The sequence below is a fragment of the Pecten maximus genome, chromosome 6, assembly GCF_902652985.1.
Source record: "Pecten maximus chromosome 6, xPecMax1.1, whole genome shotgun sequence".
NCBI classification, from domain to species: Eukaryota; Metazoa; Mollusca; class Bivalvia; order Pectinida; family Pectinidae; genus Pecten; species Pecten maximus.
Window position 1 is genome coordinate 43,634,312 of NC_047020.1, and position 22,895 is coordinate 43,657,206.

The 22,895-nt window shown below is 38.6% G+C and overlaps 1 protein-coding gene across 1 annotated transcript; it reads left to right on the forward strand.

The window, feature by feature from the left end:
* The first annotated feature begins 745 nt into the window (after positions 1 to 745).
* On the forward strand, positions 746 to 22,020 carry LOC117330200. The gene is made up of 13 exons (XM_033888423.1): positions 746 to 878; positions 9,019 to 9,143; positions 9,568 to 10,128; positions 10,929 to 11,105; positions 11,373 to 11,534; positions 14,058 to 14,228; positions 15,045 to 15,224; positions 15,952 to 16,158; positions 17,190 to 17,351; positions 18,145 to 18,518; positions 19,064 to 19,163; positions 19,888 to 19,976; positions 20,117 to 22,020. Exons 2-13 carry the CDS (start codon positions 9,041 to 9,043, stop codon positions 20,144 to 20,146), a joined length of 2,316 nt encoding a protein of 771 aa, XP_033744314.1. The 5' UTR covers positions 746 to 878; positions 9,019 to 9,040; the 3' UTR covers positions 20,147 to 22,020.
* The last annotated feature ends 875 nt before the right edge of the window (positions 22,021 to 22,895 follow it).

Here is a 22,895-nt window from a genome sequence, read left to right on the forward strand (position 1 = left end):
AACTACCAAACTTAATCTGTTTCATTTGCTCATGAATTTGACCAGATTAACACTGATCAGTGCGTATGAATACATGGTTAAAATCCTTCCGCGGAACGATTTCACTTTTTCTACATTGTTGTTATAAACATGGATTAATTATCAAAATTATCAAATTTATAATGTATTCTTGTATTTTATGAAAGACCAGATATGCTGGATACTTCTATTTTGACAAAATAATGCTGTTTTTAATCCTAAAATTGCGGACTATTTTACTCGACCGACTAGACAAGCACAATCCGGAACTCCTCGGGCTTTTCCGCATTTGGACTTGCACAAGCTTCGAGACATTAATATCTAGACCGCCTTTTTTATTCGAAAAAAAACCCCAATTGAAATATAAGGATTGAATCTTGATTTGGTCGATTTCATGGGGTCATGAATTGAGTTGCTCTTGAGACAAATTCAACATGAACTGCGAAACTCGTAATAACGAGATAACGTAACTCGTAATATTGAGATCACGTTACTCGTAATAACGAGATTTTTTTTTCACGTGGTTATATGGCTTTCGTACATATGGGATATCCCGTTTTAATATTTACATTTGTCGTTGTTATCTCTTACGGTTGATCAGGTGGCCGGGTTCTCCTAGTCCACGATATTACGTTGATCAGTCCCCTTAGCTCGGGGCTCGACATCTGGTAAATACGAATTAAAACCTACGACAGATCCTGACTAATCAGTGTGTCCTAAGTGTGGAGGTGGCGAGTGATCTATCAACTAAATCATTTATTTAGACATATCACAGGTGAGTGGTCAGCCACTGGACACTGGTCAGATCCCTGGACACTGCGGACATGGAGAGGCGCGGCCCAGGTTAAGTCACAAGTCAGGTAGGTCAATATAGATTCGATACAATTTTTAGATATTGTTGCTGAATAGGCTGTATTTTTCTTTTCACGTAAAATTGAACGGAAAACTAAGATAACTTAAGGGATGGGAAGGGGACGGCGAAGAAGAAAAAACTACTTCGCATTTAACGAAGTCCATCATAATTGCAAAACTAGTCTTGGTCAATCTAAACACGCATTTTTTTTTCTCATGAAAAAAATATTTTCCGTTCATTCAATTTCAACTCGTCATGGTGATGAAACCCCGCCCCTCCTTATAAAGCGGTATTTTTAATATTTTAAGCGCAGTGTAAGTGCAGTACCGCTCAATGCTCACATTCTCAGTTTTTTGTTGTTGTTTTTATGCATTTTTTAAGTAACGCATATCCCAAAGTATGTAACGGATGGATGTGACACGTTGAAAGTATTCTCGTCAGTCATCATCAATACTTGGCTGATGAGAATTTAACTAATACAAATATATGTACATGTATATATATAGGTCTCTGGCCGACTCCGATTCGACCCTGACTCCCTCGATCCACGCGTAAAATGCGACGATGTAGACCAGTATTGAAGGAAACAAAAACAAATCTATCATATTGACTGGTATTTGGTATTATCCGAGATCATTTATTTCATCTTTTCGTGTATGATGTTTGGTCTTTTCTTCTTTTCGGGGCGAAAAGACGAAATTTAAGTTTTGTTAATTTTCGTCTTTTCGCAAAGGACGAGAATTAAGATATTTGATTTCCGTCTTTTCGGGGCGAAAAGAACGAAAGGACGAGCATTAAGATATTTGATTTCTATCTTTTCGGGGCGAAAAGACGAAAGGATGAAATGGCACTAATCAGCCGCCGTACGTGTCGGTTTTGTGTTTCTCGAGAAGCTGAGAAAAGGATCGGTCTGTGTTGCCGTGGTTGTATCTTTGGGCAAGACACGTTTCCCTAATTGCCCCGGACGGCATGCGACCGACTTCCCGTATGTTGTTCAGTGAGGTGGTCACCAACTACTACAAGTAGACCCTGTCTCAAAAAAGCTCTTGCTGTTCACGGGGCGATAAACCTAGTACCTAGATTTACCTATCTGCAAATGTTGACTTATCAAATGTTGAAAATGAACATATTCTAATGTTCTTGTGACCGATTTTAAATACATATTCGTGTGAACAGTTATAACTCTCGACTCATTCATGTTAACAAAATCTCCTGTCCTTACGGTGGCTGATTTGTGCTATTTTGTCCTTTCGTTAATTTTCGTCTTTTCAGGGCGAAAAGACGAAAGGACGAGAATTAAGATATTTGATTTTCGCCTTTTCGGGGCGAAAAGAGGAAAGGACGAAATGGCACAAATCAGCCACAGTATATCTCTCTAACCTTTCATCTTGCTCTGTATGTCTTTAGTACGTTAATAGTGTTACTGGTGCAGCTAGCCCGAGTTTCCTCTGACCCTGACACCAGACATGGTGTCAGGATCAGATGAAACTCGTGCTAGGTTCAGCAGACTGATAATTGTTCAATTGAAATTAATTCTTTTGCATAACATGCATAAGATTTCTTGAAGGAATTGAAGTCGCTAGAGGGATGATTTACCGAATGTGCATTTTAAGGACAGTTGAACGAATGGCGTGAATTAAATGTGTAGCCAGTGCTTGCAAGCTATGTAGTATTTTATGTCGAACTAGTTTAAAATTTTACATTCCTTGAATGAAACTTTTACATCATTCGAAGTACACTTCATCAATCTATATTTACATTTACACTGCAGCCCCACTATATAACTTTACCAAGCTCACTTGGAAGTTATGAGTCCATAACTTCCAAATCTTTACGATGATGTCATTAATATAGTGACATCATAATTGTCACGTCGGCGATAACGAAAGATGGCTGTTGAAAAGGCTGCTCCGTCTTTGACGACAATAATTTGTTCATTCATCGTCGGAGCAAAATTCCTGGATATAGTCTTTAAAAAATCGTTGTCAAATGTAAATATAAGCATTGAACTGCTTTCAGTTGGAGGTTATCGGCTGATGAATGCCAACTGGACAAAGGCAAATTCAACATGAATTTGCCTTTGTCCAGTTGGCATTCATCAGCCCATAACCTCCAACTGAAAGCAGTTCAATGCTTAAATAATCATCTCTTCTGTCTTTCAAAATTATCTTTTCTTACTTTCGCTCTGTCCATTGTTTTCTTTATACAAACATGTCGCTATCACTAGAATTGTAATACAACACTTGAGGAGAGAGATTTTATAAGTTGTTATAACTTGTGCCCAGTCCATTTGTTTATTCCAATAAAACACGCTTAATTTAATCAATATTTGGTACACTCCTACAAATTGCCAATATTTATTTCGAAATTCATTTTTCCGGCTAACCAAAATAGCACCCATCTGGAACTTCATAGAACGTGCACTAGAGTTCAAGTTTGTCAAAAGTTCGAGTTGTCCTATATACTTTGTACTTGTAAACCAACGTCGGACGCATAATTCACCTTTGAGATGATTAGTTTTCGAACTGACCAACATGGCGTCGTCAACATCCCAGTACCACACACGCACACACGCAATTTCTAATTAGTTTCTAAGTAATTTTCCTAGTTTTGTAAGAATTATACCACTTTCTTAAGTAGTCGAATATTGCAAACTGAACATTCCTTTCATTTTTCTTTCCTCAAAAATAACGACTTTGGTTTTTTGTGTATTGACAATCAGTTTCCATTGTTCGTAGTATTTTCGAAAATAATTCAGAGCATTTTGTTTCAGCCATTAGCACACTCTCTTCAGCAAACAATTTAATGAACAACGAATGATTTCAAATATACACAGGGACTAGCGTTCCTGATATACTCATAATATAAAATACCATTAATACCATTCGCTTTATTATTGTATTTTTATTGATCAATGCAACAGCAATTAGAATTGCGCGAGGGGTCTTAGTGTGGGGGGAAACCGGAGTACCCGGGGAAAACCCACGTGGTCGGGGCTGGTGACCCCATACCTTTTCACATCCGATCGGGGTATCAAACCCCAGTCGTCTTGGTGAAAGGCAAGTGTGTTACCACTGTGCCACCCGACCACCCCATGGCTTGGATCTGTAATTGAAACAAAAGTTTGTAAGTCATTAAAAAAGGGGGGGGGGGGGGGGATGTTATCATCATTGATGAATTGATATATGTAAATCTACAAGCGAAACATGAATTTTGTCCTGTCCTGTCCTGTGCCCTTTCCTTCATTCCGCAACCCCACCCCCAAGACTACATCACAAGATGTCTTATTGTCCTTGTCCATTGTCCACGTATACAATGTAGATATGTAGATGACATCGAAAATATAAATTATTTTACTTTTCAACCTTTACAAAATAAATCATCATCATCATCATCATCACTCCTACGTACCTAGCGAGGGACGGGGAACCAGTTGTTAATCTGGCGTTGGATGCATCGTGGGAAAAGAACCATGTGCTCTTCCTCAAAATGGCCGCACACCTTCCTCTTCCAGTAAAGGTCGTCTTGGGGTAGTTCCTTGGTCAAAACTACGGACAACTCCAGTCCATAGTTAAACAACAGCATTGCCTTCGATCTCTCTGAAAAATTTGTTTTGCTCCTTTTCCGAGATCCGGACGGCTGCCACAAGGTTTTCCTTTTCCTGGCATGGGACAGTTCCACAGCTGTGAGAGCGGGAAGGACCTGAACAATCATATGATATATATTATATATTTATAACCATATCTTTGGAATACAAGGGTTCCGCCCAGACACATTTAATTTCTCATCTGAATTGAATAAACGTGAATGATATGTAAAACGTCTGAATTGCATTGTCAGATAAAAAACAGTTTTGTGAATTGATGAACACTACATACGGGCTCTCCATTCCTGGAACATGGAAACCATGGATTTCCATTTCCTTTTGGCGCTGTTTCCAATCGACGACGCATAAACAAACAGCATGGTCATAAGAACGCACAGGAGGCTACAGAATACCTCAGTTCCAATTCCCTGAAATTAATTAATTGTTTCATGATCACATTATTTCATTAAACAAAAAAATAATGAGTTTACACAGGAAAAACGGAATTTTGAAATGCATACGCACTTAAAAAACTGTAAGCTACTAAATTATATTTATTTATTTATCTATCCATCTATTTATTTCGTACAATACTTGCCCACAATACATCGGCTGGCGCTGGGCAAATGTTCTCCGCCTCTGTTCCCGTAAGATAATTCAGCATCCCTGAGACGTAACCTGGCTCGGGCTCCACACTTCACATATATATACAAAGTTACGAAGTTAAGTAATTTTTTTTAAACACTCTTGATATTCAAAACCTCAGAAACGCCATATTTGGCGTTAACCTGAGTATACATGTACCGTAATATGCATTTGTAATCGAGGATAAATTAGATTGAATTAAAGGTATAAATTCTCAAATCAGATTTTATATTGGAATAATAGCTTCCAGGGGAACTGAATGCGAAGGGTAGCCATACACGGAGAAAATTCCAAATGGACAAGTGTGTCATCAGGTTTACCACAAGGATCTGTTCTAGGACCAATTCTCTTTAAACGTTTATAAACGATCTACCGGACTCATTTAAATCGAGTATGTTTCTATTTGCGGATGATACAAACGTATCTAAAATCATTAAAAAAAAGCTAAGACAGTTCTCAAAAAGAACCTGGAAAGATTGTAAGAATGGAGCAAAAAATGACTCCTGCAAGTGTACCTTCAAAAATGTAAACATATGCATTATAGGAAAGGTGGATAAGGGAGGACCCATATCCATAAATAACCAGATATTGACACAAACGGACAAGAAGAAAGATATATGCTTAACATATTAGACTCAAAACTCACATTTGAAGATGAAATGGAAAAGTAAATAAGGCAAACTCCATGTTCAATCACCATGCTCAAGAGAAATTTTCAACATATGGACGGACGGACATGTATACCTCTATATAAAACATTGGTGAGGACCCTTTTGGATTTTACAAGCTCTGTTTGGTTGCCGAAGACATAGAAAAGGTTGAAGGTGTCCGACGAAGGTCAGCAAAATGGTTGCAGGGAAAAGTGGATCTTACATACACAGAACTATCAGTTAAATTGAACTTATCAACACTCGCATATAGACGTATAAGGACGTATAAGAGGAGATATGATCGAAACATATTATACGATTATGACGTATACGATATGAATATAGAATATAATAATGAATAAATGCTAGCGCACAATATGACGTTTGTTTACAAAGCTCTGGCATCAATATCGACAATAGACACAAAATCCTTAAATACCAATAATATTCTGAAACCATGGGATAGTGTAACATGTGTCGGCCATGAAATAGCGCGGTAGAGGAAACTAAAAAAAATACACATAGAGCTAAACGAAACGTAATTTCGCACACTTTCGGTATACATGGATTTTCCTACAATTTAAAAACAGGGTCCGTTTAAAGGACCCACTCCCCTAAAAAATCTTCTGAAAATTCCCAATTTGCCACCAATTTTGAAGTCACTTTTGAATGATTAAGTACGTTTTATATATATACAAAGACCTATATTAAGGATATTGTTGTTTTGTTTTGTTTTGTTTTTTTTTGGGGGGGGGGGGGGGGGGGGGGGGGGGAGGGTTAAAAAAGCTACAGATAACAAAATGAATTCAAAAATAATATAAAGGTAATATTTATAAAATAAACTGAAATTTGTATGAATTTTACTATTTTTTGTTTTTCCAAATGCCCTTATGTCGCGTAAAAATTCCCAATTTAATGGACCCTGGACCCAGTTGAAAAAATCCCTGTATATATGGCGCGGGAAGGATGTCATAATTAAATATTTTTGCCTAGGCAGAAATCGAATTTTGCCTAGGCAAAAATAAAATATTGCCTAGGCAAAATTCGATTTTTGCCTAGGCAAAAATATTTCTGCCTAAGCAAAAATAATTTTGCCTAACATGTTAGGCAAAATTCGATTTTTGCCTACTAGGCAGAAATAATTTTGCCTAGGAAAAATACTTAATTATGACATCCTTCCCGCGCCAAATGTATATATTTAAATACATTTCCATCAAATTAATTTCAAATCAAGAAAGAATTCCTCACATTGTTAGATGAACAAATGCTTCGTAACATACAAGTGTGTAACCCGATATGCGCACACGTATTACTGCGCATGGGAGTTGTTGTCAAGTTGTGATTATTCCTAGTTTTGAAGACGATCGGGATCGCACACCCATCTAACTTCTTTGATTTTGTTGGTAAAAATAGTTTTCAACCATTTTGTAGACAAACATCATCCCAAACTTAGATCAAGCCACGATAAAAATAATCTTTAAAAACAAAAACAATTGCAAAATTGAAAAAGTTAATTTACCGCCATTTTTTGCTTTAAATAATGACCCTGTGTCTGCAGGTCAACCACAGGGACACGTTACAATAGTAATGTATACATGTATAAAATAAATGGGGGGTCGATATAAACATCACTTTTTTTTCAAAACGAACTTAATCTGAAAAGATATATTAATTTTAAAATGGCAAAAGTCTGTCATCAGTCACCATGATATCATTATCAGAAACACAGTCCTCGACCACTTGGAGGAAAACCGCAGAAAATCGTCATATGTGTGAAAAACGGATAGTGTGCGAAGGAAAATTCTCACAGCGAATAGTGAACGTTTGGAACACTTTACCAGAGAGTGTAATGACAGCAACAAATTTAAACACACCTAGAATAGACTAGATGAAAATTGGGCTTAACAGGAACATCTATAAACTAAATCCACAATTTTGTAATAAAGAAGTTGCTAATCGTAACCGAACGGATGAAACATGTCAAAAGTGAACTTAGTATATTTTCAGGGATAACTCTGGAGGGGCCATGGGGCAACTTGTCCCATATTTTCCAAAATGGCCCACCAAAAATTTACAAATTTCTTCAATTTTCTATGATTATGTTTTGGCCCATACGATTTCTGCAATCTTGTAAAAATGGCCCATGATTTTTGGGTCCAGGGTGAACCCCGTATTTGTAAATGTCAAAACTTACCACGTAAAGTATTGGTAGACTGTGGGAAACTGGTGCATGACACTCGTCAATGCCACAGACACCAGGAACATCCTGCTATCCATCGTGGTAATCCAAGATTTCAAACAAAATGTCAATCTTACGGGAGAGATTGCTAAACTCCGACTTGACCGATTGCGTAGCAGCTTAGCAACAAGCATGTGACGTCACAAATGGGTCTGTGTAATTTCCGGATCATGACGTCATAATATTGTCTGTGTTATGCATAAGCAACCCACAGGAAGCAAGTTATTTTCGCAACATTTCACACAAGTGTATAAGAGATTAATTCAATCTAAATTTATTAATGAACATGTAGGCCTGTACATCATACATCTGTTTCATCCTGATCTCATCGGGTATTGTCGCGAGGAGTTCCGGATTAGAGCTGGCACTTCCATCTTTGACCCAAGAAGCATCTTAGGCTACTATAATGAAAAGCCTCAAACGGTTTTCTCCCGCTTCAACAGTATGTAGTTCATAGCCAGTGTCAATATTCACACGAATTTAAACGTGTAACTCACATTCACGACAAACGTCATGACTTTAAACCCAGCAATCTCAAATGATTGTTCAAAACAGGGACAAATGAACAGCACATTTAGATATATTTTCATCCTTTTTTGTGTTTAATGCCAATATTTATGCATTTTTTTTAATTTGATTTTTTGGAACTACCATTCGCGGAGAGGATAATGATAATTATGGGCTACATTATTTATTAGTTCATTAATAAATTAAGATATTAGAAATCACATAAATGTTACAACATTTTAAATGACCCGCATAGTATAAAGATAAGTAATTCGTAAGTAATTGGCAAACAAACTTATTATCAATAATTGATGTTTCAATAGTCAGACTTTTTTCATATTTAAAACTTATTTGCAATGAAACTGAAATTATACATTTGTTTGATTCAATCGAACTTTGTATGGTTTTTACTCTTCGTGTTGTTTTTCCCTTTTCTTTTGGCGTTTTTATTCTCGTTTTGATTTCGTTCTTATTTTGCAATATAATGCTGATATGATATATTCTTTTCATTTCCTCTCAGACAACGTCCTCTGGCGGGAGTCATGTATACCACATATGCAGTGCTGGTAATATTGACCTTGACCTTCCATAGCGCCCTCTGTCAACAATATAGCGAGGCTGTCTTTCTGTCTGATGACGTCACATGTAAGTATGTTTTTGGCCGTCCGTCCATTACCCGGGAAATGTTGTCGTTTTCATTATATTATCGTATATTCAATATTACAGAGAGAAATATGTCTAAATTTTCAAACAAATAGTGAGAAAAAAACAACAGAATTTTCCTAGGAGACCCTAAGGTAAAAATGAATTCGTATCATTCATTTTTTTTAAAATCTTCTTATGAACAATGATGCCTTAGTCCGTGTTATTTGACCAATAGCGAATTGAGAAAAGGACATATCAAGATGTGTATTAACTATCTCAGCAAACTTTCAAGGTCAAATCAGTGGCGACGGTCACAGTTCCAGGTGAAGTATGCCTCCTGGTATTCATGGAGATTGATATAATGCTGTAACGTAGATGCTTTAAAGTATTGGAATGAAACCAGCCCACGGTTTTTTACCCACAGACAGCTGTTGCGGATTCGTGGACCTGGTACTAGTCGTGGATGCTTCAGCCTTCACGCGCTTCACCACACCACGTGGTGTTCCAATATGGCACCCCGGCATCGCCGTGTTCGTCAACAACCTTCTGCGAGTTCTCCAAGTGGGCCCAGCATCGTTTCGAGTGGCCGCCATATTGTACAGCACAGGTATTGATGACATCATGCCTTTCAGTGTACATCAAGTCTACACCCTCCACACTTTCGGATTTCTCCGTCCTGGGTTCGGTGTCTCGGCCACGGCTAAGGGTTTATCGGAGATGAGAAAGATGCTGTCATACTACGGTCGACCGGACGCGGCCAAGCGTGCCATCCTTCTCAGTGCTTCCCATTCTAATGACCACCAGGCGGCGCTAGTAGAGGCTAACCTTGCTAGGTCCATGGGAATAGATATCCTCTCGGTAGGATTCGGACCTTTCCGGGACGTTGGTGAACTGAACGAAATTAGTCCCGGCTGGGTATTAGAAGTTCCTGATGCTGGCATGCTCTATGCTCTTGTCGGGAGAATAGCCGCAAGGTTGTGTAAAGGTAATTTATATTAATATTATTCAGCCTTGACCATAACCCCTTAATGCTACAAGTTTCCTTATTGCTAAAAGGTCTAATCACAGGACTCTGCATCTGGTTAATATTTATAGAAAACAAAATTAGTCCCTACTCTTACTACATCAAAAAATATAACACTTGAAAAGTCGGAAGTGGGGAGTGAGCTTCGATTCACTTTTAATTCAAGTTCAATCCGACTAAAATATCAAATGAACACAAACTTTAGTAATGTACCTTGGTTCAGAATCCTAAGATATCAACGTTTGTCGTGAGACAATAAAGTGGTCGTGCTAGCCGACGATGCATCGACTGTGGAACGGAAGTAGGCAGCATATTTTAGAGCGGTTTTGCAACTGGCAATCTGATTGGTCGACCGCTCTGTAAACAAAACTAACTATAATTGTTGACCAATCAGACTTGTGGTTTTAAAACAGTTCTAGATAACCTACTTCCGTTCCACAGTCGATGCATCGTCTGATCTTCAAGTGTTGATATTGTAGGAGTAGGGGCTTTTATTTTTTCATAAATATTTACCACAAGCAGACGCCTGCGGTCTAATCCTGATATAGACACACAACATAATGTACAATATATTATCTTGATTAATTGCTTTTTTTGAATGTTTGCTTGGGGCCATTGGTTTGGTTTACTGTTTGGTTTGCCGTTTGATCCTTCATTTTAATTTGCAGTTTCCAAATTTGTCCTCCTTTCTTTTTTTACCATTTTTGCTCAACACCTTTATTTAAATGTGCTAAAACCTTTTAACATTTTGTTAATTACAGAAGCGGTCAATGGAGGCTGGTCGCCATGGCTCAGCTGGACCCCCTGTTCAAAAAGTTGTGATGGCGGTGTATCTAGGAGATTTCGTTTCTGTAATAACCCACTTCCGCAATATGGCGGCTCTTTCTGTACAGGAGTTCCCGACATAAGAATGGATTGTAACACACAACCTTGCTTAGGTAAGTTTGGACTTGTCTATAAGGCGGTAGGACTAAATATAAGCTTCTCTGATTGACCCAGAACTTTCCGCATATGGTTTTCGAAAATTCCCCTTTTGCCAACACCAGGGTTCTACACGGTGTTATTGTGGTAGTCATAGTAGTTTTAGTTTAGCAAAACATTATTCTTCTACTTCCTGTCTAGCCATGGCAACAACAAAAAAAAACCAGATATTAGTATGTGGTACATGCCCAGTTGAGATTCAAATGTTGAATTGCGTTTTTCAGCGTTCTTCTCCGGAGGAGTTGATTGGTCAACTTGGGGCCCATGTTCTGCTACATGTGGATCCGGCACGCGCTCACGCTTTCGACCGTGTCTGTCTAGGTCTCAATGTAGGCCTGGAGCATCAGAGACAAGAACATCAACATGTAGGATGTCAGCTTGTCCAGGTAATGTAACTATATAACAGAACAGTTTTGATAATACAGTTCCCATTACGACTACTATATTTATTATACCCTGCATGCACGCTACTCAATTTGGTCACCTCTCGTCGTCGACAATACACTGCATGCACGCTACTCAATTTGGTCGCCTCTCGTCGTCGACAATACACTGCACGCACGCTACTCAATTTGGTCGCCTCTCGTCGTCGACAATACACTGCACGCACGCTACTCAATTTGGTCGCCTCTCGTCGTCGACAATACACTGCACGCACGCTACTCAATTTGGTCGCCTCTCGTCGTCGACAATACACTGCACGCACGCTACTCAATTTGGTCGCCTCTCGTCGTCGACAATACACTGCACGCACGCTACTCAATTTGGTCGCCTTCCGTCGTCGACAATACACTGCACGCACGCTACTCAATTTGGTCGCCTTCCGTCGTCGACAATACACTGCACGCACGCTACTCAATTTGGTCGCCTTCCGTCGTCGACAATACACTGCACGCACGCTACTCAATTTGGTCGCCTTCCGTCGTCGACAATACACTGCACGCACGCTACTCAATTTGGTCGCCTTCCGTCGTCGACAATACACTGCACGCACGCTACTCAATTTGGTCGCCTTCCGTCGTCGACAATACACTGCATGCACGCTACTCAATTTGGTCGCCTCTCGTCGTCGACAATACACTGCATGCACGCTACTCAATTTGGTCGCCTTCCGTCGTCGACAATACACTGCATGCACGCTACTCAATTTGGTCGCCTTCCGTCGTCGACAATACACTGCATGCACGCTACTCAACTTGGTCGCCTTCCGTCGTCGACAATACACTGCATGCACGCTACTCAACTTGGTCGCCTTCCGTCGTCGACAATACACTGCATGCACGCTACTCAATTTGGTCGCCTTCCGTCGTCGACAATACACTGCATGCACGCTACTCAATTTGGTCACCTCTCGTCGTCGACAATACACTGCATGCACGCTACTCAACTTGGTCGCCTCTCGTCGTCGACAATACACTGCATGCACGCTACTCAACTTGGTCGCCTCTCGTCGTCGACAATATTTTTTACATTACACTGCTGCACCGATACTCAAATTTAGTCGCCTCTCGTCGTCGACCTTTTTCTTGACAGTCCCCAACAGTCTAAAGTGTATCCCATAGTGACATTGCGGCCCTCGTAAATTTTTGTTTGTGCAGTCCTGATAATTCTTTTCATATAACTTTGCTATCAGGGACGTTTGCCAATTTGACTCTTTACATGGTATTTTGAGAGTTCTTCGGACTTTATACACAATATTTTTATTATATCCATCATCATCTCATGGACGATAATGCATCAAGTATCTATACAATATCGTCCACCTGTTCCTTCCTTGTATCCATATAAAATCATTTTGGGACGAAACGTCCATTAACACTTCGCCAATTGCACACGCGGGATATTTTCAAATGTCTTGGCCGTTGGTCACATAGCGTTCCATCATAGAACATGGCTTTGTACATGTCACGCTAGCCACCGCCTTCGGCCCACGCCAGCCGAAGGGTTCATGGTTATTTCAACTACTTCCAAAAATACTAGTCTTACTGTATGTTATTGTAATTTCTAGTACTGTTTATATATCATGTGATTGTATTTGTATTATCTGTGTCTTAATAAAGGGGTGGATTGCCATTTGACATTGTTCATGTCCACACAATGTTAGAATTACTTCTTTGCCCCATATTATATATAAATATACATGTATATATATCACAAACAACATTAGCAATATGGATATAAATATTTTTAGCTGTTGATCAATCATTAGTAGCTGGGTTAGAAGATTCCCAGCGTAACAAAATATAAAAACGCAATTTACAGTAGACCTATACAGGGGCATTTTCACGACTGGATCATTTTCGCAATTTTCGCTGTATGATTCGACCGCAAATTCAGATATGCAGTAATCGTTTCAATTTCCGAGCATTGCTGCAAACTTACGTTACAAGACGCTTAGCTTTCTTTACTAAGCATTTATAAACAAATAGCAGATCCGGGTCGCCAGTTCCAGCGAAATCTTGATGAAATCGCGAAAATAACTCTGAACTCAAATCTGTATACAGTAGTCTGTGTGGATAATACAATAGTCGTGAGGTGAAGGGCGTCACTCTATAAACATTGAAGCTCCATCTTTATATACATATGTTTACATTTGCACCACATTTTCCCATTGACACAATACTGAGAGGCAGTTGCCATCATACACCTATAACACCCAGTAGGTCACGTGACGTTAAAAAGAGGCGGGGACTTTTTTGTTGGTTCATTTTTTTTCAAAATTGACGAAAATGGGAAGACAATGTAAATATAAGTATTGATTATTGAACAGTGGTTTTAATGTTTAATGATGGGCAAATGTGGCATGGGAACCCTTTGGAACCTAACGGGTTCCGTGGCATTTGACGACCATACATCTTGCTGTCATATCGATCATAACAACATTAACATCATTGCTTAAATATATCCAGTTGAATCAACGTGGGGTACTTGGTTGTCATGGGAACCATGTTCTATGACGTGTGGGCGTGGCGTGAGACAGCGCCGCCGGAAGTGTACAGACACAAGCCCCGGAGTAGACGGACGCTGCCTCGGGCCAGGAATGGACACGGAAATGTGTAACGCAGGAATTGCGTGTCAAGGTAATATTGGGTTATTCTTGTGATGTCATCAATTTAAACATTTTAATTCATTGTATCTTAATGATTTCTTGACACTTTTTTGGCAAACTACCACATTAGGGGCTCACGGGATAGAATATGTATACTAGTAATTTATTATGTTGGATTTGAAAACCTCCAAAGACCAATCTTGAACATCCGCTCCTGAAAAAGCCTCTTCTAGCAAACATTTTCCCGCCCTTTGCACAATCGGAACACCTCGCCTCCGTCTGCGAACGTACGATGGGTTCAGACTGGCCATTTGCACTGCCATTCGTCATTCCAAACATTCGGAACTCCTTCGTCCACTAGCTACGACCAAGTAACTATTAACGACTAGACGACTAGTTAGTACTAAGGCTCAGATGGTCTCCAAACAGACTATTGGCATAACCACGGGAACAAAGTGTGACCCTTTCTTGACCTACTTTTGTGGTTGTCATACGATTATATTGAAGAGATTATCAAAACCGGCGATATAGACCTTGCAAAATTCTTTAATTTTATCAATAGATATCCTAAAATCAAAATTCTTGTCTTATTCTTCTTGCTTTTTGTCAAGGTTTTTCATGTAATTCTATATTTTCCTATTTATTTATTTATTTATTTATTTATTTTTGTTTATCTATTTTATCGATTTTAATTTTTGATTGGAGTGTCGGTATCCTCTGCTGTATTTATCAAATTACATTCGTCCCTAGGTTAAAAACAATGTATGCTGTTTGTCTGCATTGATCAGAAAACTTTTTATCACTATACAAATGAATGCATATCAACAACCAGCCCCTTTTCTTTTAGAATGTGAAAGATGTATTCTAGGCCCAGGAGGCCGACGGTATGTGGGATGTCCTCACGATTGTACGAGGTATGTTCAGTGCCCGGCTCCGGGCTATGAAGCTCTGCAGAAGATCTGTCCGCACGGACAACTCTGGAGTAACCGACAGCAGAAATGTGTCCAGCCGTCCGAATCGGAGTGTGGTATGTTGTACAATAATATGTGTTGAATTCAAAAACATCTTTAACGCTGAACATCACTGAAAAAATTACAGCCTTTAAATAAAACACCATACTTACTTCATGCTAATAATAAGCATGGAGCATAAGCATTCATAGCACTATTCGGTCAACCAGACATATTTGCCAAATTATACTGACATAATTATGATGTCACAGCACTATTTCAACATACAAAGATTTGTTACATTGTCGTGCATGGGACCGGAAGGTAGCTTTGTCGACGCCTGTCATAAAAAAATCTGTCGTCTTGAACTACGACATCGCAGCTAAGATCCGTGGCACCAAGCCCGAGTTTCCTCTGGCCCTGACACCAGACATGGTGTATTCCAAGCCCAGACATGGTGTCAGGGCCAGAGGAAACTCGGGCTACGTGGCACCTTGTTCGGTATTATCAAATCCCTTTCGTTAATTCCTGCTGTAAAATCGAGTTTCCTCTGGCCCTGACACCATTTGCTTGTGTCAGGACCAGAGGAAACTAGGGATACGTGGCACCTTGCTCGGTATTATCAAATCCCTTTCGTGAATTTCTGCTGTAAGATAGCCCGAGTTTCCTCTGGCCCTGACACCATTTCTGGTGTGAGGGTCAGAGGAAACTCGGGCTAGCTGTAAGAGTGTTACCTAAATCAGCATTATAAGATAAATTACAGTTAAGTATTATGATACATTGAATATCTAAGCTCCGTTTCAGATTTGTGCTCCGGACAGATAACAGGCAGTGAAATTTGGTATTCGTGTCGAGAATACTGGAAATGTGAAAGCGACCATAGAAATCTTCATCTTCGGTGCTGTCCTGACGGATTCCATTTTGTTCCTGGTCTGGGATGTATGAAAGATGTCGACAACTCCTGCAAGGCAGAGTGCTATTCACGGCCATCTCTCGGTTTTCAAGCAAAAAGTATAAACTAATTGTAATTTTCCATGGAGCAATTTTCAAAATGCTTAAAAATTTAACACGTGCATTTTTTTCCCTTTTGACACTTATTCAAATAATAACTTGTCAACTGCTCATTCCAATAACGACAATAACAACTATTTAAACGGTCTATTCATTAAAGGGACATTCCTTCATTTATTCGACTCGAAGTATCACTTATTACCCCAAAGGCAGAGGGTATTTGTGTACGAAACGTCATTGTGTCGCCTTGAAAATGTGACATATAGGTATTACTATTTCGGCGTCGTCATCGGCGGCGGCGTCGTCCGCTAAATGGTTTCCGTCCAATAACTTGAGTTCCCGTTGGCCACTCAAACTGCATACAGTGCTTCCTTACCAAAAGTGCTTGCTTGAGATTGCTTTTCATGTTAAAATGTCAAGGTCACTGTTTCTATTAATAGAAAATTGGTTTCCATGCAACAACTCGAGTTACCTTCGGCCAATCAAACTCAAACTTCACACAGTGCTTCCTTACCAAAAGTTCTTGCTTGGGATTGCTTTTCAGGTTCAAAGGTCAAATGTCAAGCTCGCTGTTAGTATTAATAGAAAATTGGTTTCCATGCAATAACTCGAGTTCCCTTCGGCCAATCAAACTCAAACTTCACACAGTGCTTCCTTACCAAAAGGTCAAAGGTCCGTGCTACTATAAATAGAAAATAGCAATAACTTGAGATCCCTTGGGCCAATCAAACTCAAACTTGATGCATTGCTTTCTTATAGGAAGTGCTTGCTTGTTTTAAAATTCAAATCCTAGCTTGCTGTGCGACACATCCACTTCTGTGGAATTCTTGTTTTTCTGTATATTTCGGCGAAAACTTTTATTACTGGTAGGCACAAAAACTCATATAATCCTCATTCAGGCATATATTTTATCAAAAGAAAGTTTGCACGTTTCTGATGTCCGAACAAAGGAATGCCCCTTTAAGACCCTAGAAACCATGAAATAACATAATTGTCTCTATTGATAAAACAACCATTTGTCTTCATTACAGACTGCTCATATCGTCCTTCACCCTTGGGTTCCTACTGGTACGAAGAGATCACTTCGGACTTCCGCAAGACTCTCGCATGCCCTGTCGGTACCCAGTTTTCACAAGATGTCTGTCAATGTGTTATGACGCATGAACTTTCACCTACAATGTCATTCAACAGAGGTTTGTATCAATCGGCTAACATCGGCCAATTCCGTACCCTACATCAAGGTACGGAATCGGCCGAGATGCGACGAGTGCTATGTTTGTATTGGTCCTCAAAAAGGTTCCGAACGAAACAATAAAATTCAATGTGTTTATTGATGAATTTTGACCAACACAGGGCAATTAAATTACAAACTTAAATATATTTATGTTTTCATTATTCATCATCAAATTTAAAAACTACCATTTTTTTCTATGGTAGTCTCCTGAATTAACACAAAATGTCCCAGGAAAATGATTGCTTGTGAAACGTCTCTATAAGAATGACCCTCGATTGCATTACGACAAAAGCCGGATAGTTCCAAGCGAAAATGCAGTTTTTTTTATTTGTTTACATGGCAACATTTTGCGGGTTGTTGAAGACTATGGCAATGATTGATAATCTTTACCATGACCTTATTAGGAAATGATATCTTTCACGCTTTCAATACCTTTTGTGGTATGAAGATAGACGCGTTCAATGTTCTAGCGTAAGTATGGTGGTTCCGCTGTTACTGACTCAGTACTCACTTTGAGAACGTTATATAATATCTAATATCGTTATTCAACGAAACAGAATAAGGCCCCCCCCCCCCCCCCTCCTCCAGAACATCTGTTCAAGTTAAAATGTATTTTTTTTGTATTTTTAGTCGCCAGAGTGTCTTCTGTTCATAGTTACCACTTCTTGTTTTTGAATTGGTTCTGAGCTTGAATTACCTTGTTGATTTTTAAATTTTAAGTTTACTTTATAACAGAAATGTGAATATTTCAGGGTGTCACACAATGGTAAGCATGGCGTTCCGGTCACGTGACCAAGATACGAAAAACACCCCATCCAAAGTCCGCTACAAGAATGTTGCGTATATTAACAACGAAAGCGCCATGTTTGGACAGGGCAGTAGTATCTCCTTCACGTACTTCTCCAATGTAGACATGGGTCAAATGTTATTCCTGCACATGCGCATACTGCCAGAACTAGCGGATCCCCCACAAGCCGTCCTACACAATGGAGATTGCGAGATTGGCTCCAATCCATCTCTTCTTGTTGGCATTGACAAAGCCGACAGCGACTCAGAACTTGTGTATATATTTGGAATATCTATAGAGGAAACCAACCAGATGGTTTTCCTTAATTTGACTGCAAAGGTAAGATTTACTAATATACTAGATGACATTGTATCGGAGACTATGTTAATGATACTGCAAACTTACTTATTTTAGCGTACACAAATTTCAGCGGATTTAAAACGGATTAGCGCAATGATGAATCAGCGCACCGACAATGCTTGCTATATAAAACATTGAAGATAAACTACCATCAGCGAAATCAAAATTTAGCGAAATTCGTTCAACGTGAAAATCGCTAAAATAAGATTACCGCTTAAATATGTACGTTTGCAGTACATAAGCTTAAAAGCAGCATATGGACTTTTTAATAATATTTCACCCGAGTCTGAAAGGATAGTTTAATACGTTTGAAATTCAGTTAAGAAAATACAAGATGTTGTGGAATATCCAATATGTTAGGCTTTATTTCTACTGAAAATTAATCCCAGTGAAGTCCAATTTTCGCACCAAGTTTTCAAACGTTATTCAGCTGAAGGATCTAAGGGAAGTTCATATAGCAAGGGACTAAAATAAATGCCACGGAATTTACTAAAATAAACAAGTAACCTTGCACTGTTATACAGCGCAGTCCAGAATTCAGCGACCTGGTGCTTCGTTTCGATGGTTCATCCTTGGGTGTGGAGGTTAACGGAAAGTTGGCAAAAATGAATCTCAACAAAAAAGGTAAAGAAATCTTTAGAAATACATATATATTCATAAAGGAATATTTAATAATTATTATATTGGTATTTTATTTCATTAAATTGTTTTACTGTAAATTACTTATATTTCGTGGAGGATTTATTTTCTCGGTAACACACCAGGATAGTCAACCGCGAATTAAATCCTTCGCGAATATTTGTACATGAATGGTTACCGGTTATTTATAGACATATGCAGTAGTCTTGCATAGTCCATGACTCGAATAGCTCATCATTCGTGAATTTAATGTCATTTCTAGATCAGCGTTCGCGAAATCATGTATTGGTGAGTGTATTTGAAGAGTTCAGTTAGCGAAATAAAGTATTCGCGAAATCTACAGGATTTACAGTATATCAAGATACAATTTCAACCATGAAATGGAAATCAATATGTCGATACCATAGGTATGAATTTATGATATTTATTGAGCATGGGACTAGTTCATCTCCACATTCTTATCCTGACATTCCTTTAGACATATTTTTGAGAGATCTCTGTCGCCAGGCGACCTAGTATCGACACTTTATGCCTTTAGCATCACTGACGAGTTCTAGGAGGACGAAACAGCCGTGCGTTAGTCAATTTTGGCTCAGCTGTATCTTACTCTCATTTTGCTTTGAAAAGGTGCTAATATCTTGTGTATTTTGTACAACCCTGTGACAAGTGTTTAAAATGAAATTCCTGTATTGATGCTTCAATACTGCAGGAAGCATATCCCGAAGTCGAGGCGCCTTACAACTTGGCGGCAAAGCTTGCAGCATAGGGTACAGCGCTTTCTCTGGACTGGTTGATATGGTGAGTGTTGCCGACTACATTGACCACATCACTGACCAATTGACACAGCCAATCGTTCTGAAGAAGAAAGTTGATATGTTTGAGCCTGGTATAGCTTACATTTGAGGATTATAAAATTTGCCCGTTTTTTTGTCTTACAGATTGAAGTTACAACCTGTGGCGAGGAGTAAAACATGGCGTCAGATGTGGAACTACAAAGACACGGCATTCTACATAATTTCCTATCAAATACCTAATAACATCATTCCATGGTTGCTCTTTGAAGTTTATCATTCAGTTGATAAAGATATCCTAATTAAATGATGTGCTAATTAAATTACTTTAAAATATTATTTGGAGCAGAATGGTTAAAATAGAGAAATGACTATTTTAATGTAATAATCCATCTTAAATTCTATGCTTATGTGTGTCTTTAAATACTTAGTATGGCGGTATTGACCTAAATTAAGGGCGGGGGTAATTGCTTATTGACTGAAATTGATCACGATTTTTTTAAAAACTTGTGACCTGACCAGAGAAAACTCCGAAAGACTCGTTTTCGTTTCATAAATCGCCGCGAAAGAATGTTCATGTAAGATGTAAGAAGCATGATAGGAACACAAATTATATTGGCATTATTATCATGATGAGGGAAGAAGTCCAACATAGCAAATTGTGTTGTGAAAATCAACAATATATTTGAAACTTCTGAAATGAGAAAACATATCACATTTAACCTGTAGAGAGCACATTTTGAGAGAAAAAAAATAATAACGAAATGTAAAATTAATTTCAGACTCAAGAAGCAAGCAAATAACAGCCTGGAAAAGCGTTTACGGCAGATATAATTAAAAACAAATTACAACAATAGCTATTATATGATTCATGTAATCGTTACTTGTCAAATTTTACATGATTATTCAAATATAGATATCTTAATAAATCAGCCTTGAACATGTATTTGTCTGATACCGTGAATTTCTTGTTGGGAAAGTGCCATGAAATATTGAACATGAAAATAAGCCGTCAAGTTTTGGGTACGATATCTGAGGCTACGGTCACATTTCATGAAAATAAGCCGTTTAATTTTGGGTATGATACAATCTATGAGGTTACGATCACGTGACGGTCCAATCGAATGCCTAGACGTCCTTGTTCAGGTTACGTTTTAAAGTGTTGTGAACAGTTCTAGAAACCATGGTATACTTCCTGAAAAGGACAAGATTATATACATCACGACTTATTTTCAATATCTTGAAGTATAAAAAAAAAGCGAATTCTGATAGTCAATATCTTAAAGTATAAAAAGGCGATTTCTAATAGCTTATTCGTCTACATGTAAACATGTGCAGACGACATGAATTTATTAGATAAAGAAATAATGTCGGAATATTAAACGAAGCTGATAATAATAACCAAAGATCTTAATTAAACTTTGGAAGATAGCAAGAGGTCTAAACAGATGGATTGTTCGAAAAACACTTAAGTCTTATGACCATTAAGTACGAATTTGAGAATAAATTCAAATACACCACACAGCTGTTTCGTCCTTCAGAGAGGATGGTAGGGGCCAACAGTAGGATAGATCCAGAGGAGAAGTCGGGAAAATCTAAACGAGGCTGAAGACATGTCACGTGCATTGTCCCTCTATGTTTGACCTATTTAGGATAATGGATTTAATAAGAATACATTATGAGGAGACTAATCACATAATTTATTGTTAATCATGTAGAATTAATGAATTAATAATCAAAGCAGGGATAATGATTAACTATAGTTAGTCTCCATAATCCACGGTTTAAATACAGATACGGAGCCTGTTGTTATAGACACAGGGGCTCGCATGGATAAAAACAAGTTGATATAGTAGAAGTGGGTAATATCTTTTTTTAACAAATATTAACCAGATTCAAACGCCTGTGTTATAGGCTTAGAATCTGTAGTGTCGTTGATTTCATCCAGAGACGTCTATATACATGTATCACAACAATTTTCGATAAGTTTCCGGAATCATCAGTTTATTAGATACGTTTGAAAAAAATATTAAAACAAGAATTTCATGGTTTATAATTGTTTGTTTTGCTTGTATTTGTTTTTATGATCAATTACGACCGCTTTTTATCCAACGTCATCTGCCTGTCGTGCGGTGTATCGTAAACAATTTTCGTCTCATTAATCAAGAGGACCAGAGTCATGATATTGGTTGAGTAGCATGCAAATGAGTGACCTTGGCCTACTTTCACTGTCATATGGGTCAAATATGTTAAAATCTTTAAATGACTTCTTCCGATTAACTAAAAGACCCAGAGCCATGGTATTGGGTCAGTAACATGCTGGGATGAAGGGCTACCAAAGGTGCTTAAACGAATGACCTTGACCTACTTTCAAGGTCACAGTTGTCAAGTATGCTAAGACCTTTAAACGACGTCACAATAACCAAGAGGCCAAGGGTCACGATATTCGTAAAGTGGACCCAAAAGATGTGTGTATGATGTGCTTGGCGCCTTGTGCGAACCCCACAGCTGAACATCTATTTGATATTTTAGTTTGCAATTTATCTATTGTCATGACGTATCTTTATGAAAACAAGGGCCCAATGGGCCCAAATCGCTCACCTGCAATGCAGTGATCTTTTCATATATGGGTCCTGCAGTTATTTGAAAGCATGCTACAGGACCAATATAATGTCTCTCTGCACTTTGGCTTTTCACTAAAAGTCATTTAAAGATTTAAGCATACTTGATCGACGTGACCTTGAATGTGAGTCGGGGTCATTCATTTGAACAAACTTGGTAGCCCTTCACCCCAGCATGCTACAGACCCAATATTAACTCCATGGGACTCTTGGTTATTGAGAAGAAGTCGTTTCAAGATTTTAGCCTTTTTGATTCCTGTGACCTTGAATGAAGGTCAAGGTCATTCATTTGAACAAATTTGGTA

Bases quoted from the DNA above. Each gene is read 5' to 3' on its own strand.
- LOC117330200 (XM_033888423.1), top strand. From the start codon at position 9,041: ATGTATACCACATATGCAGTGCTGGTAATATTGACCTTGACCTTCCAT. The intron at 10,129-10,928 runs GTAATTTATATT...TGTTAATTACAG, and splicing joins AGCCGCAAGGTTGTGTAAAG to AAGCGGTCAATGGAGGCTGG. The intron at 18,519-19,063 runs GTAAGATTTACT...ACTGTTATACAG, and splicing joins TCCTTAATTTGACTGCAAAG to CGCAGTCCAGAATTCAGCGA.